Genomic DNA, 17,832 nt, shown 5'->3' with positions numbered 1-17,832 from the left:
TCCATGTTAGCAGAGTGTTCGTGGTAGACTGTCTGGCGGTGATAGTAGGTTGCCTCCGCTTGGAAGTTCCAAGCCAGAACCCACATACACATTACTGTAAGGATTAGCATCTGAAGAGACATCGTTTAACACCCGAAGAAACACTGATGTTTTTGTAAAAGCTAAGCAAAACACGTTACAGTGCCTTTTTCAAGTTAATCTTCTTCAGAGGAGCAGAACAAAATGCAGTGGCAGCAGCTTGCAGAGGTGATGAGAGGGAGGCAACCGGAGAGGCAGAGGCAGAGTGGGTAGCAATGCACACTCAGGACTGTCTGGTCATCTGTTTACAGTATATAAAGACATAAGGGCTTGGTGTGGGGCCACACCATCACAGGCCATCGACCAATCCTGTTGCGTTCCATCTCAGTTCCTTCAAGAGTCCCCCTTGCTGGATACTGAATACCTGCTTATCAGAAGATTTTATTCCTGAACTGGGTAACACTAAACCATTTCTTTTCTTAATCTTTAGTGTGCAAACTGGAGCCAAAAATCCCCCTAAAAGAAGAGGATATATCAAGACATCAAAACGACTGGCTTGCAGAAACTTGCAGCAATGTTCTTAAAATACATTTTATTGGTGTATTTAATTAAGACTTACATGCAAACTTGCCGATTACAAAAATTTCTTTCCTTGATCTTGACTTTTACATGCACACTTCAGTTACTTAAATTTGCCTGAATTTGCTTAATTAGCATGATGTCAGAAATAAGTTATTTTAGAGTAGATTACTTATTTTAAACTCATGTTGCTTGCACTCATTAGTATTTTGAAACAACTTTAAACTAAATAGAAATATAATAGTTATTTCATAACTGATTAAAATGTTTGTTTTTCTAGTCTTAGTTTGAAAAAAGGGTATAAAGAAAAGTAGATATAATCTAATATACTTTGGGACTTTATGGTGAGGATATAAAATGTCATTAAAATCATTAAAATTAGGAAACCCCAAATGCTTTAGCAGAATTTTGAAATTCAGACAGAAAATATTAGTCATTGCGGGGTAGAGGAGTTGCAAGATGGATTGTGCATTTCTACCTGACAATCAAAGTTGCGACAGGCAAGAATTTTCTCTGGATATGCACAAGTCATTTTTTGTATGTATTACATTCCAAACCTATCATGACATGTGAAAATGACCACATTAAAACATATGCTGCAGCCCTTTAAACCCCAACCAACCTTTCACAAGAGATGTGCAGATGCAACTTGCACTCCAACTTGCATAAATGCTGAAAGAATGTAAGCAATAATCTCACTCCTACTCATCCCTGTGCTAACCACAAGCTTTCCTAGGAAAGAAATTTAAAGCAAGTTTCACAGGAGAGACCATGAAAAGCATGAGTGGCTGCTCTCAGTTTTAGGTGTGTGGTTGCCTGGTTGGCAGGCGTCTTTAACCAGTCTATCAGCAAAAGTATTCTAATGTACTGTTCAAAGTTTCCAGGTGGGAGAGAGGCAATAACGATGTGCTACTGCAGCTCAGCAAAGAGGCCCTTCTAACTCAGAGACCTCATATGAACTGAGCTTTGCACCAGTGTGAGATTTCCTTCACTCAGTCCCCACAAGAAGCTGCAGCAACAGTGAACAAAGACTGGGCTGAAACATGTAGAATTTGTATATTTCTAGATGCAGGCTTGCTGAACTGGTCTCACCCAACTCTGCTTCTGCTACTAATGAAACTGGTTCACCACCCAGTCAAACAGAGGGTGAGTGAAGCACAAACTGTGGAGGCATGCGTCAGCTAGCTCAGCTGGCAGGGTGAAATTGAGCGGGAATGGGGGCGGCCAGTGGTCCTGCAGCAGGACTTGAGGGCAGATAGGAGGTCCACAGAGAGGACATTCCAATCCCGGGACACTCCGCTGTGCAATGCACTGTTCTAACATTGTAATTTGGACTAAAAATATTGCACTTTTCTCCTTCCTTTTTTTCTAAATACTGTGGGTTCTTTTTTCCAATCCTGTGGCTCACCAATATGGTCCGTTCCCCCTATCAAAGCATGCATGTGCTGGACCTCTCATTAACTTTGTGTCAATTTAAGAATATTCTGATCTGGCATGCCATGACAACATTGTAATGCTTTATGAGCCAATTTAACAGGTTGCTGGCTGCTCACACTCAAAAACACAAGATGTCATATTAGAGTTACTAACTCCAGTCCTTACGAAAGCCATGACGCGTGTCTGCTGTCCCCCCATGCTGCCATCTCCAAAGTCCTTTATGGGAAGACGAATCTTGCCCTGACAAAGACAAAAGTATTCTACTTTATAATTAAGTTTGGCATTCAGACATACAGTAACCAACAGTAAGTACTACTATAGAAAATTATGTACAGTATTTTGATAATTTGCAGTGTTTTGATGGATCTGACACTTGGGAGCTTACTACTTGTACTTATTACACACTGTGTTTACAGCATGAGTCAAAACATACGCCATACCTACATGATCCAATTACAATGATTTCAGAGGACAGCCATGGTCTGACGAGTTCTGACCAATGGAGGTCAAATGACTAATGTGACCTGAGCTGCAAAAAGCAAAACTAGAACTGTTCAGTGGTTGTGGTTGAAAACCATGATAAAAATTATATTTTGTTTCATTGACATCTGTTCATTTTTTGCTGTTGTTGAAATTGTTGAGAAAAACAGTAACTTGTAAAGCAAGGTAATTGGTAAATAATATAAAAATCTATATGAGAAGTTTCGTTAGCCTATATGGCTTTAGGGAGGGAGGCATAGACCTACAGAAATGAGGCGGCAGTATGACACAGCACATACTAGTCAAAGGTCCAATAAGAAATCCTCAGTGGTGGCCTATCTTAAATACAACTTTTGATGTTTTGTTGCAACTTAAACAAATGCTTTAAAGCATGAGAGGTGACCCGGGCTTTGTAATCCAAGCCTTGCAATCTATTATTAATATACCGCAATGTTACCCTCAGGAATTTCATGTTTGTGGGTGTCCTACACCAAAACTCGATTGAAGAGACCTAAACCTTGTCATTACAATTCCAATGATAATGACAGCTTCGAAATGCTCAGGGTTATTTCAGTTCTCTACTCCCTGTCATAGCAATTAGCTTTAAATTTAGTCCTCAAACTCTGTGCATGATGCCAGTGCAAAAAAGATATATTCTAAAATTTACAGTAACTACACCCTGAGATTTTATGATATACTTTTTTGTTCAATGTTTAGTTAAATATTGTTCCTTGGGCACCCTCCAGTTTCTCCAAAAAGCAGAATTTGGAAGCCAGTTCAGCAATGTGGGCTTTGGATTCAAATGACCTGCAATAACTTTACATTGTTTATTTCAGTTGGTTGAGGTTCTCAAAATCTGCAAAGTCAACTGCAATTTGTTGAATTTTTGTGGATTCTCCGCAATTTATGTAATCCAACAAAACAGCTGTGTGATCCTGATGGCTGTGTAACCTGTCAGAGGTCCAAGGCTCTTCCCAGGACACACAGAACAAATATCCTCTTAGAAGGGGTGCAAATGTCATTCCATACCAGGGGGTGCACCTCATTAAACATAGACCTATGAACAGATCCTTGTGTCATTCGGAAAGTATTCAGACCGCTTGACTTTTTCCACATTTTGTGGAATACCCCATAATGACAAAGCAAAAACAGGTTTAGAAAATGTTGCACATGTATAAAAAATAAAAAAAACAGAAATATCACATTTACATAAGTATTCTGACATTTTACTCACTACTTTGTTGAAACACCTTTGGAAGCAATTACACCCTTGAGTCTTCTTGGGATGATGCTACAAGCTTGGCACACCTGTATTTGGGGAGTTTCTCCCATTCTTATCTGCAGATCCTCTCAAGCTCTGTCAGGTTGGATGGGGAGAGTCGCTGCACAGCTATTTTCAGGTCTCTTCAGAGATGTTCGATCGGGTTCAAGTCTGGGCTCTGGCTTGGCCACTCAGAGACTTGTCGCGAAGCCACTCCTGCGTTGTCTTGGCTATGTGCTTAGGGTCGTTGTCCTGTTGGAAGGTGAACTTTCGCCCCCAGTCCAAGGTCCTGAGCGCTATGGAGCAGGTTTTCATCAAGGATCTCTCTGTACTTTGCTCCGTTCATCTTTCCCTCAATCCTGACTAGTCTCCCAGTTCCTGCCGCTGAAAAACATCCCAACAGCATGATGCTGCCACCACCATGCTTCACCGTAGGATGGGACCAGGTTTCCTCCAGAAGTGACGCCTGGCATTCAGGCCAAAGAGTTCAATCTTGGTTTCATCAGACCAGATAATCTTGTTTCTCATGGTCTGAGTCCTTTAGGTGCATTTTGGCAAACTCCTAGCGGGCTATAATTTGCCTTTTACTGAGGAGTGGCTTCCGTCTGGCCACTCTAATATAAAGGCCTGATTGGTGGAGTGCTGCAGAGATGGTTGTCCTTCTGGAAGATTCTTCCATCTCCACAGATGAATTCTGGAGCTCTGTCAGCGTTACCATCGGGTTCTTGGTCACCTCCCTGACCAAGGCCCTTCTCCCCCGATTGCTCAGTTTGGCCGGTCGGCCAGCTCTAGGAAGAGCCTTGGTGGTTCCAAACTTCTTCCATTTAAGAATGATGGAGGCAACTGTGTTCTTTGGGACCTTCAATGCTGCATAAATGTTTTGGTACCCTTTCCCAGATCTGTGCCTCAACACAATCCTGTCTCGGAGCTCTACGGACAGTTCCTTCGACCTCATGGCTTGGTTTTTGCTCTGACATGTGCTGTTAAGTGTGGGACCTTATATAGACAGATGTGTGCCTTTCCAAACCATGTCCAATCAATTGAATTTACCGCAGGTGGACTCCAATCAAGTTGTAGAAACGTCTCAAGGATGATCAATGGAAACAGGATGTACCTGAGCTCAATTTCGAGTCTCATAGCAAAGGCTTCTATTTCTAAAAACCTGTTTTCGCTTTGTCATTATTGGGGTATTGTGTGTAGATTGATGAGGAACATGTTTAATGTAATCAATTTTAGAATAAGGCTGTAATGTAACAAAATGTGGAAAGTCAAGGGGTCTGAATACTTTCTGAATGCACTGTATATTGGACATATTCCCAGAAGCAGAAAATGATCATGTCTTTCTTGATAATCATGCAAAGGTCTGTTGATGGGATGTTTATGCATGCATCATAAATTCATTAGGCCCTAATCTATGGATTTCACATGACTGGGCAGGGGCAGCCATGGGTTGGCCTGGGAGGGCATAGCCCCACCTACTTGGGAGCCAGGCCCACCCACTGGGTAGCTAGGCCCAGCCAATCAGAATGAGTTTTCCCCCTATAAAGGTGTGTATCACAGCAGGTTGGTGGCACCTTAATTGGGGAGAACGGGCCCGTGGTAATGACTGGAGTGGAGTGGTATCAAATACGTCAAACACATGGTTTCCAGGTGTTTGATGCCATTCCATTTGCTCCGTTTCAGCCATTATTATGTGCCGTTCTCCCCACAGCAGCCACTATTGTGTGTGAATTTAACCTTTTGTTTTTTCATTTTTCGCTGATGTGAAAGATAAGGTTCTTATGGTTCGAAAACCATACTGCAAGCGTGTTAATGTTAAACTGAGCGTCAGCTCTTAACAAAACACCCCCTTATAAAAAAACGCCTTTGTCTGTAACGGTTCTCCTCTTCCTCTTCATCCGAAGAGGAGGAGCATGGATTGAACCAAGACGCAGCGTGATACTTAGACATGATATTTATTTAGACACGACAAAACAACAAAGACAAAAAACGAACTATACTTGAATTAACTAACAAAATAACAAAACGAATGTAGACAAACCTGGACGTAAGAACTTACATGTAACACAAAGAACGCACGAACAGGGAAATGACTACATAAAAACCGAACGAACAAAATGAACAAACAAACCGAAACAGTCCCGTATGGTGCAACATAGACAGACACTAACACAGGAGACAACCACCCCCAACAAACAGTGTGAAAACACCTACCTTAATATGACTCTCAATCAGAGGAAATGAAAACCACCTGCCTCTAATTGAGAGCCATATCAGGTCACCCTTTAAACCAACATAGAAACAGAAAACATAGACTGCCCACCCAAACTCACGTCCTGACCAACTAACACATACAAAACTAACAGAAAACAGGTCAGGAACGTGACATTGTCCAATGATTTATGTGTAATCTAATTGAACTGAGAGTCATAATTAAGGGCTAGGTTACAAACCATAGAATAACATAATATACACTGAAAAAAATATAAACTCAACATGTAAAGTTTTTGTCCCATGTTTCATAAGCTGAAATAAAAGATCCCAGATCTTTACTTCTCTGTTTACTCTGCTGTTTGTGAGCATTTCTCCTTAGCCAAGATAATCCATCCACCTGACAGGTTTGGCATATCAAGAAGCTGATTGAACAGCATGATCATTACACAGGTGCACCTTGTGCTGGGGATAATAAAATGCCACTCTAAAATGTGCAGTTTTGTCACACAACGCAATGCCATAGATGTCTCAAGTTTTGAGGGAGCATGCAATTGGCATGCTGACTGCAGAAATGTCCACCAAAGCTGTTGCCAGAGTACTGAATGCTAATTTCTCTACCATAAGCCACCTCCAACGTCATTTTAAAGAATTTGGCAGTATGTCCAACTGGCCTCACAACCGCAGACCACGTGTAACCAGTCTAGGACCTCCACTTCCGGCTTCTTCACGGGATCGTCTAAGACCAGCCACCCGGACAGCTGATGAAACTGAGGAGTATTTCTGTCAGTAAAGAAGCCCTTTTGTGGGTTAGGGTTTCCATATCTCCATGTTGCAGTGCTTGTTCACGGAAAACAGACAGAAGACAGAGTGGACCACCTGTGCTAATTAACTATCTGCTTCTCCAAACATCTGTGTGTAAACGGAAGACAGATGCCACAAAAATACAGTTGGCTGCAACTGTGTTTAAACCAGTTAAAACAGTGTGTATTTTACATTTGTTAAATTATTTTGATGTGATATGAAATTAGAGGGATTTATGTTTCTAGAACCATAGCGCAATTGAGAATCAATTCACGATTAGATGGAGAATTTGGCTGTTTTGGCTTCCAGAACCAATTCGCCTTTAAACGGAACAAGGCCCTTGGACTATAAGGAGTAACGTTAGGCTCCCTTTAGTTAGTCCATTGTAAAGCTCGCCAGTTTGTAGTCCTCAAAAACAGAAATGAGTTACCTCTGGTTGGTTCAGCCATTCCTATGCAGAAAATGAATAGTGAAAGATAGGGATTTGGGATAAACACCAAAAAAAGGTCCGAGGTTAACACAGGTTTAGGAGATCTTACACGTTCTATGTTCTATGAGATAACATCAGTCAGTTAACATGACCTTTATGAATTATGAAGCCTTCAGGTGATTTAGGCTATGTGCGGCAGGTAGCCGGTTAGAGCGTTGGACTTGTACCCGAAAAGTTGCAAGATCGAATCGCCGAGCTGACAAGGTAAAAATCTGTCGTTCTGCCCCTGAACAAGGCAGTTAACCCACTGTTCCGTCATTGAAAATAAGAATTTGTTCTTAACCGGCTAGCCTAGTTAAATAAAAGTGCGTTTTCTGATTACATAAATGCTTCAAAATTCACAAAAAGTTATGTTAGCTGATAAAGATTATCGCATAGAACAAAAGCATTAGAGCTCCTACGCCTGTGTTTACCTCATGACTTCTTTTCAGCATTTATCAAAAAACCTTACTAGTGCTCTATATATATGGTGCGTTCAAGACAACTGGGAACTTGGGAAAATACGAAGCCAAATCATGCCGTCAGTGATCTTAAAAACTATTTTTCCCAGTCGGAGCTCATTTTCTTCCCGAGTTCCCAGTTGTCTTGAACGCACTGAATTCGGATATGTTTTAGTGTGATTGCATGCTCAGTCAAATTTAGCTAGAATAGTTGTGTATACAGTGCACAAATTACATTACTTGTTTTTTGTTGTTGCATATAACATTACAGACCTGTTGCAGGTGATTTTGACGTAGGCTGTGAGCATGTCCACACACAGCCAGTGCCATATGACAGCGTTTCTATGGTAACAAAGTTGTAAACACGATTTCCCCAGTGCCTTGAAGTGAAGCTAACCTAGCTAGCCTATACGTATCCCATTCCTTCTTAACAGTTAAATTGTAGTATTCGAAACAATGCCCAAGAAGAAAGGAAAAAATGTAAAGAAAAGTAAAGGGTAAGACAATTTTTTCTTTGCGTCGTTATCGCTTGAATTGGCTAACGTTAGCCATGTTAGCTACCTGTAGCTAGTTTTACGCACTGTTTGTGTAGCTATCTAATTTACTACAATTCTTTGTCCAAATTGTATGTCTAGAAAAGGAAAGAAAGAAGGCAAACATGAGTCAAAAGCCGATAAAGAGTCTGACATTGAGAAGGCAAAGGCCAATGCTGCTCTTTGGGAAGCCAGGCTGGATGTCACTGAACACTCGCGCGTGGAGTACCGTGAAGCTACCCGCAGGTTGGCACGAGCCAACGAAGAGCTCACTAACCAGCAGTATCGTGCAGAGAAGGACACAGTTGACATAATTGCCTTCTTGAAGAGGAAAGATGCTGAGAAAGAAGAAAAGGTTAACTTTTATCCCCAGATATTTATAATATCCATGATTTATTTTCTTTTGGGGGTTTACTAACATTGTTTTTTTTTACAGATTACAAGGCTAGAGGGACAACTTAAAAGTAAAAAAAAACAAGCCCTTGAAGAAAATGAACAACTGGTAAGTATTTAGTCTTTGTGAAGGAGCTTCCAAGTAAGTCTTCCATCATTTCAAAGAACAGGGAGTGACTAGACAGTTTACAAAAACAGGTCAGAAATGGACCAGGAACATTAGCGTGTTTTACTAAACATGCTGACATCCCTGCCCAGCATTGTAGTCTATCTAAATCATATTCATTGTCCTGCAAGCCTCAAGGGTATACATTGTTTGTCTGATGTCATGTACAGCATCTAAAAAAATGTGCTGTGTTGTGTCTGAACAACAGTGTTGTTTTTAATCAGGCAGTCCCTATGCTAATTTATAGAAAAAAGAAAACAAACTAAGAAACAAACCCCTACATTTCCAGCCATATAGTCTAAAATTATGGTATATGGTAATGCCATGCAGCTACAGAAAAAAGCATAATTAAAATGTGCATGGTCTCGAACATACAAACTAGTTTTGATATACTGTAGCTTAAGTTATCCATCCCTCATGTGTCATATGGATTGTTTGTGGTGGTGTGCAACTTTATTTACGTGTTAATTTTGACAGTTGATCTCTACAAACAAAAATACATCACATTGATTGGAGTAAAGATCATAAAAATATCTGTTGCAGTGGTTTAACAACAAGGAAATGTGCAGAAATGTGCCGCTTTGGCTAACAGCTGTTTTCCATCTCCATTTCTTACTTCACTGTGGTAAAAATAGGACCCAATAAGCTTTTGAGAAATAAAAGAATCTCGGTCTGGACCAACTAAAAAAATCCTTATTTTGCATGGTACTGTCACATATGCCTATGTAGTACTAATTCTGGATATAAATATTGTTGTGGTTGAGCTAAAGACGTGATTTCAAGACATGCCCCTCAACTCCCTTTGCTCATTGTGAAGTGATAAAATGGTTCATCTTGAAAATTGACTTAGCTAATGGAAACCATTGCATTAAAAGCACTCAAAGAACATGAGCGCAGTGGCTTTTGTCTCAAAGTAGTCTGACATGTGACTCTGAATGTTGGAAAAAGTCAGCCAACCAAACAACTACACTGAGTGTACAAGACATTAAGGACACCTGCTATTTCCATGACACAGACTGACCAGGTGATTCCAGGTGAAATCTATGATCCCTTAATGATGTCACTTTTTAAATCCACTTCAATCAGTGTAGGTGAATGGGGGAGACAGCATAAAGAAGGATTTTTAAGCCTTGAGACAATTGAAACATGGACTGTGTATGTGTGCCATTCGTAGGGTGATTTAAGTGCCTTTGAACGGGGTTTTGTAGGAGGTGCCAGGCGCAACAGTTTGTGTCAAGAACTGCAATGCTGCTGGGTTTTTCATGCGCATCAGTTTCCCATGTGTATCAAGAGTAGTCCACCACCCAAAGGACATCCAGACAACTTGTCGCAACTGTGGGAAGGAAGCATTGGAGTCAACATGGACCAGCATCCATGTGGAATGCTTTCAACACCTTGTAGTCCATGCCCTGACGAATTGAGGCTGTTCTGAGGGCAAAAGGGGGGGTGCACCGTCAATATTAGGAAGGTGTTCTTAATGTTTTGTACATTCAGTGTATATCAACAAGAGTTTCACTGGACCAGTGCCATATTTTCATTGCAATTTAAACACTGCATTAGGCAAAGAAAAGAGAGATGCATCCATAAGCAAAACTTAAGCACAAATCTGGCCATTTGATGATGGAATGGGAGCTTTCTAAAGAAAGCTATTGATCATTTAATTTATCCCTGTCGTAATTGTATAGAATGGCATTTATAGAGATATCTAAAGAATATCAATTAGGCATAACATTATAATTAAATGGTTGGTAACCTATAATTGTGCCATTATATACATGATTGTGGGTGCATGTTTTGCTTGCCTTCAATAACTTGTGTACATAGCAGCAGTTACATAGCAGCACTTAAACTCTGATTTCAGCCTCTCTGACTGATCTGTTCCTGAAGTTGGGTTGGGTTGCAAAGGCCATACTTCATCTGAACTTTTTGATTTTCTTCCCAACTATTATAAGTGGTTGTTTTCCTCCTATTTCTGGAAGCTATGGTAATTTTTTTCAGAAAATCTGAATTCGATTCTATTTCTGAAATGGCAACTGCCATGTCATGTACAAATATGAAGTGGATACACACTTAGATGGTGTACATTCTCAAAATGTTCATTGTATACGTAGCTAACAATATTGGTGTATACACTATTTACACCTGCTGTATAGAGTTACATTATTTTCTATGTCTCCAAAATCCAAGATATGTAACTACAGTTGAAATCGGAAGTTTACATACACTTGGGTTGGCGTCATTAAAACTTGTTTTTCAACCACTCCACTAATTTCTTGTTAACAAACTATAGTTTTGGCAAGTCAGTTAGGACATCTACTTTGTGCATGACACAAGTCATTTTTCCAACAATTGTTTACAGACAGATTATTTCACTTATAATTCACTGTATCACAATTCCAGTGGGTCAGAAGTTTACATACACTAAGTTGAATGTGCCTTTAAACAGCTTGGAAATTTTCCGAAAATTATGTCATGGCTTTAGAAACTTCTGATAGGCTAATTGACATCATTTGAGTCAATTGGAGGTCTACCTGTGGATGTATTTCAAGGCCTACCTTCAAACTCGGTGCCTCTTTGCTTGACATCACGGGAAAATCAAAAGAAATCAGCCAAGACCTCAGAAATAGAATTGTAGACCTCCACATATCTGGTTCATCCTTGGGAGCAATTTCCAAACGCCTGAAGGTACCACGTTCATCTGTACAAACAATAGTATGCAAGTATAAACACCATGGGACCACGCATCCATCATACCGCTCAGGAAGGAGATGCATTCTGTCTCCTAGAGATGAACGTACTTTGGTGCGAAAAGTGCAAATCAATCCCAGAACAACAGCAAAGGACCTTGTGAAGATGCTGGAGGAAACAGGTACAAAAGTCTCTATATCCACAGTAAAACGAGTCTTATATCGACATAACCTGAAAGGCCGTTCAGCAAGGAAGAAGCCACTGCTCCAAAACTGCCATAAAAAAAGCCAGACTATGGTTTGCAACTGCACATGGGGACAAAGATCGTACTTTTTGGAGAAATGTCCTCTGGTCTGATGAAACAAAAATAGAACTGTTTGGCCATAATGACCATCATTATGTTTGGAGGAAAGAGGGGGAGGCTTGCAAGCCAAAGAACACCATCCCAACCGTGAAGCACGGGGGTGACAGCATCATGTTGTGGGGGTGCTTTGCTGCAGGAGGGGGTGGTGCACTTCCCAAAATAGATGGCATCATGAGGTAGGAAAGTTTTGTGGATATATTGAAGCAACATCTCAAGACATCAGTCAGGAAGTTAAAGCTTGGTCGCAAACGGGTCTTCCAAATGGACAATGACCCCAAGCATACTTCCAAAGTTGTGTCAAAATGACTTAAGGACGACAAAGTCAAGGTATTGGAGTGGCCATCACAAAGCCCTGACCTTAATCCTATAGAAAGTTTGTGGGCAGAACTGAAAAAGCGTGTGCGAGCAAGGAGGCCTACAACCCTGACTCAGTTACACCAGCTCTGTCATGGAGGAATGGGCCAAAATTCACCCAATTTATTGTGGGAAGGTTGTGGAAGGCTTCAGGAAACATTTGACCCAAGTTAAACAATTTAAAGGCAATGCTACCAAATACTAACTGAGTGTATGTAAACTTCTGACCAACTGGGAATGTGATGAAAGAAATAAAAGCTGAAATAAATCATTCTCTCTACTATTATTCTGACATTTCACATTCTTAAAATAAAGTGGTGATCCTAACTGACCTAAAACAGGGAAGACTGAGTAACTGTATTTGGCCAAGGTGTATGGAAACTTCCGACTTCAAATGTATATGATTGGTTGTTGCAGGTTGCAGAATACACTCTTAAAATCAATGAGCTGGAGGAGAAGTTTGAGAAGAGATCCAATGAGTTCAGGATGATCCAGGGTGAACTGAAGACTATCAAGGAGTTTCGGAAAAAGAAAGCCCAGATGGAGCAGGAGCTCAATAGTGTGAGAACAACATGGACAGAAATCTTGCTTGACACCCTGAAGTACCACTCTTGATTGTGTAAGAGTTCACAGTTCTATCAATGATCATCAACTCTCTACTTTCTAGATTAAAGAAAGCATGTACATTGCAGACAGAGAGCACAAGGAGAGCCTAGCTAGAATGGAGCACAAATTCTTCAGTGAAAAGGTATGATGATAGCTCCAAATTGACACATTATTTTGTACATGCACTTACAGTTCCAAGGAGGTGTAAAATAAACTTGGGGAAAACTAGGATTGCGCTAATCAAAAAGTATTGGATTAAATGGGTAAAGATGTTCAGGTATCAAAGGCCTAACTGATCAATAGAGAGGCGGGAGAGAAACAGTGAGTACTGTGTGTTCCCTTGCAGGTTCGCCTAGAGAAAGAGGCCGAGCAGAGGATCGCCCAGCTGGCTGAGAGGGCCCACAATGAAGCCATTGTGTGAGTGTCTCCGCTGACCAATTACATGCTAATTTTATTCTTCAAACTGCACCTTCAGGTCAAGGAAAAAAGAGGCAAAATACATAATTTGTGAGGAAAAACAAGATTATTATCTTGACCACACCAGTTTGTCTTCTTCAAGATAGTAGTGTATATCACCTAAGCCAATGATGACATCCCCAGCAGTTCCAGAATGCCTTGCAGGAAGGGTGTTCTGGTTTGAAACAAAGTGTGGGGAAGACCTCTGTGCTATATAAACTCAGCAAAAAAAGAAACGCCCCTTTTTCAGGATCCTGTCTTTCAAAGATAATCATTGTAAAGGGTTTAAACACTGTTTCCCATGCTTGTTCAAGGAACCATAAACAACTAATGAACATGCACCTGTGGAACGGTCGTTAAGACACTAACAGCTTATAGACGGTAGGCAGTTAAGGTCACAGTTATGAAAGCTTAGGACACTAAAGAAGCTTTTCTACTGACTCTGAAAAACACCAAAAGAAAGATGCCCAGGGTCCCTGCTCATCTGCGTGAACGTGCCTTAGGCATGCTGCAATGAGGCATGAGGACTGCAATAAATTGCAATGTCCGTACTGTGAGACGCCTAAGACAGTGCTACAGGGAGACAGGACGGACAGCTGATCGTCCTCACAGTGACACACCACGTGTAAAAACACCTGCACAGGATCGGTACATCCGAACATCACACATGCGGGACAGGTACAGGATGGCAACAACAACTGCCCGAGTTACACCAGGAGCGCACAATCCCTCCATCAGTGCTCAGACTGTCCGCAATAGGCTGAGAGAGGCTGGACTGAGGGCTTGTAGGCCTGTTGTAAGGCAGGTCCTCACCAGATATCACCGGCAACAACGTTGCCTATGGGAACAAACCCACCGTCGCTGGACCAGACAGGACTGGCAAAAAGTGCTCTTCACTGATGAGTCGCGGTTTTGTCTCACCAGGGGTGATGGTCGGATTTGCGTTTATCGTCGAAGGAATGAGCGTTACACCGAGGCCTGTACTCTGGAGCGGGACCGATTTGGAGGTGGAGGGTCTGTCATGGTCTGGGGAGGTGTGTCACAGCATCATCAGACTGAGCTTGTTGTCATTGCAGGCAATCTCAACGCTGTGCGTTACAGGGAAGACACCCTCCTCCCTCATGTGTAAACACTTCCTGCAGGCTCATCCTTACATGACCCTCCAGCATGACAATGCCACCAGCCATACTGCTCGTTCTGTGCATGATTTCCTGCAAAACAGGAATGTTAGTGTTCTGCTATGGCCAGCGAAGAGCCCGGATCTCAATCCCATTGAGCACGTCTGGGACCTGTTGGATCGGAGGGTGAGGGCTAGGGCCATTCCCCCCAGAAATGTCCGGGAACTTGCAGGTGCCTTGGTGGAAGAGTGGGTTAACATCTCACAGCAAGAACTGGCAAATCTGGTGCAGTCCACGAGGAGGAGATGCACTGCAGTACTTAATGCAGCTGGTGGCCACACCAGATACTGACTGTTACTTTTGATTTTGACCCCCCTTTGTTGAGGGACACATTATTCCATTTCTGTTAGTCACATGTCTGTGGAACTTGTTCAGTTTATTTTCATACAAATATTTGCACATGTTAAGTATGCTGAAAATAAACGCAGTTGACAGTGAGAGGATGTTTCTTTTTTTGCTGAGTTTAGTTCTAAAGCCATATGAGGACAGACTAGGGATATACTTTGAATTCTGTGTTCTTTTATGGTCTATAAACTCTCTTCAACATTGACACTGAATATGGCATTTATCATCGATTACGTTGCCAATTGTAGACCTAAATCCTTGGCCATGTATAAAGTTGAAATGCACGTAACCTTTGTTTTCAGACAGAGCTGACATTGACCCAGTTTGTCTCAATTTGGTGACTAAGAGAGAGTGACTCAAAGGAAAATTAAAACCAGATCCTTCCCAGCATTATAAGCTTGGAATTTAATGTCACTTATAATTTTCTCTAGTTTACTACATCACCAGACCGCTCCCTATCCCGCCACCAAACCCAATGCACCACCTTTATGTTGTCGAAGTTACTTTAGACTGACAGATAAAAGAGGTGGAAGTGCCAGTTATACCTCAGTTTGGCACCTAATATGAAAAACTGTGCATTCCTTGTTTCCTAAACTAACAGTCAGTTGGATGATGCGTCACGCTCAGTGTTCAAGGAGAACGTTCGTCTCAGCGAGGCGCTCAGCTGCCATATGAAGGAGGTAGATGACCTGAGGAAGATGACTGTGTCATTGGCTGAGGAAAACACCTCCCTGGCACTGCATAAGGTACACTGGTACCATGGCACGTCAAACAGAGCAGTGGGCATTTTCATGCACTGGCAGCGCCTGGACAAAACCAATAAATTGTATTTATTTATGTGGCAGATCTCCAATGGACATACAGTATTTTAGATGGTATTTCCCCTGTTTTATTTATTTTTGATGACCCCGTGTTTGTTTTGCTTGCGGCCCCTCTTTCCCCTCACCTCCACAGTACGAGCCAGTATCTCGTGGTAGGTGTGGTGAGTTTCCACTGGCTTCTGGGTTCCAAGTCATTGGCTTCCCCCCTAAGCATTTTTTGCACTGTTTCTCTAAGGCAAATAAATACAGTATACCATAATCTCATCCCTGACTATATCGATAAAGCAAGGATACTATGAAGTCACCCCAGCTCAGTATTTCTTCCAATCATTCTTCCATTCGGCAATCATTCTTCCATTTGACAGTTAAGCCCCGCAAAACATGATCCATTTATCAACATGCCATTTAGTGTCTTTAATGAATTACGTTACTTTGGAGAATGCCTTATGTATATTTTCATTATAATCTCAACCCTATTTTAAGACTAACCCCTCAATCCTTCCTATATTTTCCACCCCTAGGAGACCAGTGAGCTGATGATGAAGGAGAATGTGTCCCAGGTAAGGGCCCAGAAGGAGGAGATAGCAGAGCTTAGGGGGAAGGTGGGGACCTTGGAGCAGGCCCTGGGGCTCATGGTGGGGGAGTTTGAGAGAGACAAGGAGGAGACGCAGAACCGAGCCCTGGTCAGCACCCAGGCCGGCCAGGTGGAGCTGGATAAGCTGCAGAAGGTGCTGGCCATGAGGGAGAAGGAGATGGGGCGAGTGAAGCGGCTGGCACGCAGCATCGTGGAGCAGCGCACAGAGCTGGAGTGCTTCTTTCAGGAGGCTTTGGGCCAGGTGAAGCAAGAGATCCAGGCCAGCCGTTTGCAGTACAGGCAGGAGGCCCTGGAGGCCTACCGCAGGAGGATGAGTGAGGCTCGGTCAGGCAAGCAGGAGTATCCCCGTATCCGCACCTTCCACAAAACCCCTCACAGCAGCAACAGTGTCTATACCGACCTGGAAGAGGCAGAGAAGTGGTAAGGCCTGCATGCGGTCTTTACCACCACTTACCGTACATTTCCCCATTGCTATGGTAGAAACTGTTCCTACTTGGAAATGTATTTTTCCACTACACTTGTGTTTCAGGAATAATCTCCAGAGCAACAAGGTTGACATCTCTGAACTCACATGGGAGCAGAAGGAGAAAGTGCTTAGACTGCTGTTTGCCAAAATGAACGGACAGAAAGCAAGGTAACATCTAGCTACTACATTGTGTGGGTCCTGTGTTGTCTGCCAGCAGACATGCTCATTGTTAGCTTCCCTATTATCTCATTTCTATTTATACTGTGTTCTGTTTAGAATGATACCATCAAATTGGAATCATTAAACATGAAAACGAAACCCCTAGCACAATAAAGTGTTGAGAACAAAACACAGTGACACCATAAGAAGCATGAGCTGTGCTGCAGTCTGGGAGAGGGCCTTTATTTGTGACTCCTTTTTAATGTCTTAAACAGCTCTTTTCTCAGCAAAAGAGGATACCATAAAACATCAGTTAGGTTTAAACCAATTTTCTTTTCCGTCCAGCGGCTTAAAAAGAATGAAGAAAGAGTCTGGGCACAATAGTAAAAATAGGGCCGGCCACAGAGTCGTGTGCTTGAAAACAAACATCTGGCCACGCAGATTTGCCTCCAGGCTCTTGGCCCCACTTCACGCGCACAAGGGGTTTATTTCGTTTTTGAACGCCTGTGGTCAGGGAACCGCCGGCAACATGATTTTCAAGTTGAGGGCAGGGGATCTGAATGTATAAGGGGGTATTGGAGGGCAGAGATGTACATTCATGGCAATGTCAACATTACCCTGGCATCTAGCCTTGCAAACATACATCATTTGGCAACGTAGGATGAATTTACAGCAACCCAGTAGAGTATGAATCATGACCTTATGTAACCCTTACAAGGCCTTTCTGCAGTCAACAGCTAGAGAGAACAGGTGCCACAGTATGGTAAAACATGCCTTTTTTAAATGTACAGCATTTCAATGCAACTCAGCAACTTATTTAGCAGGAAACTGAGTCAACCTTTGGCGTTGTCTGCGTCCCCAGAGAGGAACCAGAACGACATTGATCCCGGGTAAGACAAAAAGATTCCTGATTGTGATTTATCAGACCTTGTTGATTTTTTTGTTGTTACATAATGACATGTCTTGCAGAATTACAGAGGAGCCGTCC

General features: G+C 42.1%; 1 protein-coding gene across 1 annotated transcript; it reads left to right on the top strand.

Annotated features, from left to right (window-relative positions):
- Nucleotides 1-8,176: 8,176 nt before the first annotated feature.
- Nucleotides 8,177-16,912, top strand: LOC120059885 (basal body-orientation factor 1-like). Its single transcript, XM_039008953.1, has 9 exons — nucleotides 8,177-8,217; nucleotides 8,356-8,608; nucleotides 8,690-8,755; nucleotides 12,636-12,779; nucleotides 12,886-12,966; nucleotides 13,171-13,241; nucleotides 15,405-15,549; nucleotides 16,146-16,639; nucleotides 16,749-16,912. Exons 1-9 carry the CDS (start codon nucleotides 8,177-8,179, stop codon nucleotides 16,855-16,857), a joined length of 1,404 nt encoding a protein of 467 aa, XP_038864881.1. The 3' UTR covers nucleotides 16,858-16,912.
- The last annotated feature ends 920 nt before the right edge of the window (nucleotides 16,913-17,832 follow it).

The sequence above is a fragment of the Salvelinus namaycush genome, chromosome 15 (assembly GCF_016432855.1).
Source record: "Salvelinus namaycush isolate Seneca chromosome 15, SaNama_1.0, whole genome shotgun sequence".
NCBI lineage: Eukaryota > Metazoa > Chordata > Actinopteri > Salmoniformes > Salmonidae > Salvelinus > Salvelinus namaycush.
Note: the sequence above shows the minus strand (reverse complement) of the source record. Positions and strands in the feature narration are given on the sequence as shown.

Excerpts from the sequence above, each read along its gene's own strand:
- LOC120059885 (XM_039008953.1), top strand. The coding sequence starts at position 8,177 with ATGCCCAAGAAGAAAGGAAAAAATGTAAAGAAAAGTAAAGG. Across the intron at positions 8,218-8,355 it reads AATGTAAAGAAAAGTAAAGG|AAAAGGAAAGAAAGAAGGCA; the intron begins GTAAGACAATTT and ends TTGTATGTCTAG. Across the intron at positions 8,609-8,689 it reads ATGCTGAGAAAGAAGAAAAG|ATTACAAGGCTAGAGGGACA; the intron begins GTTAACTTTTAT and ends TTTTTTTTACAG.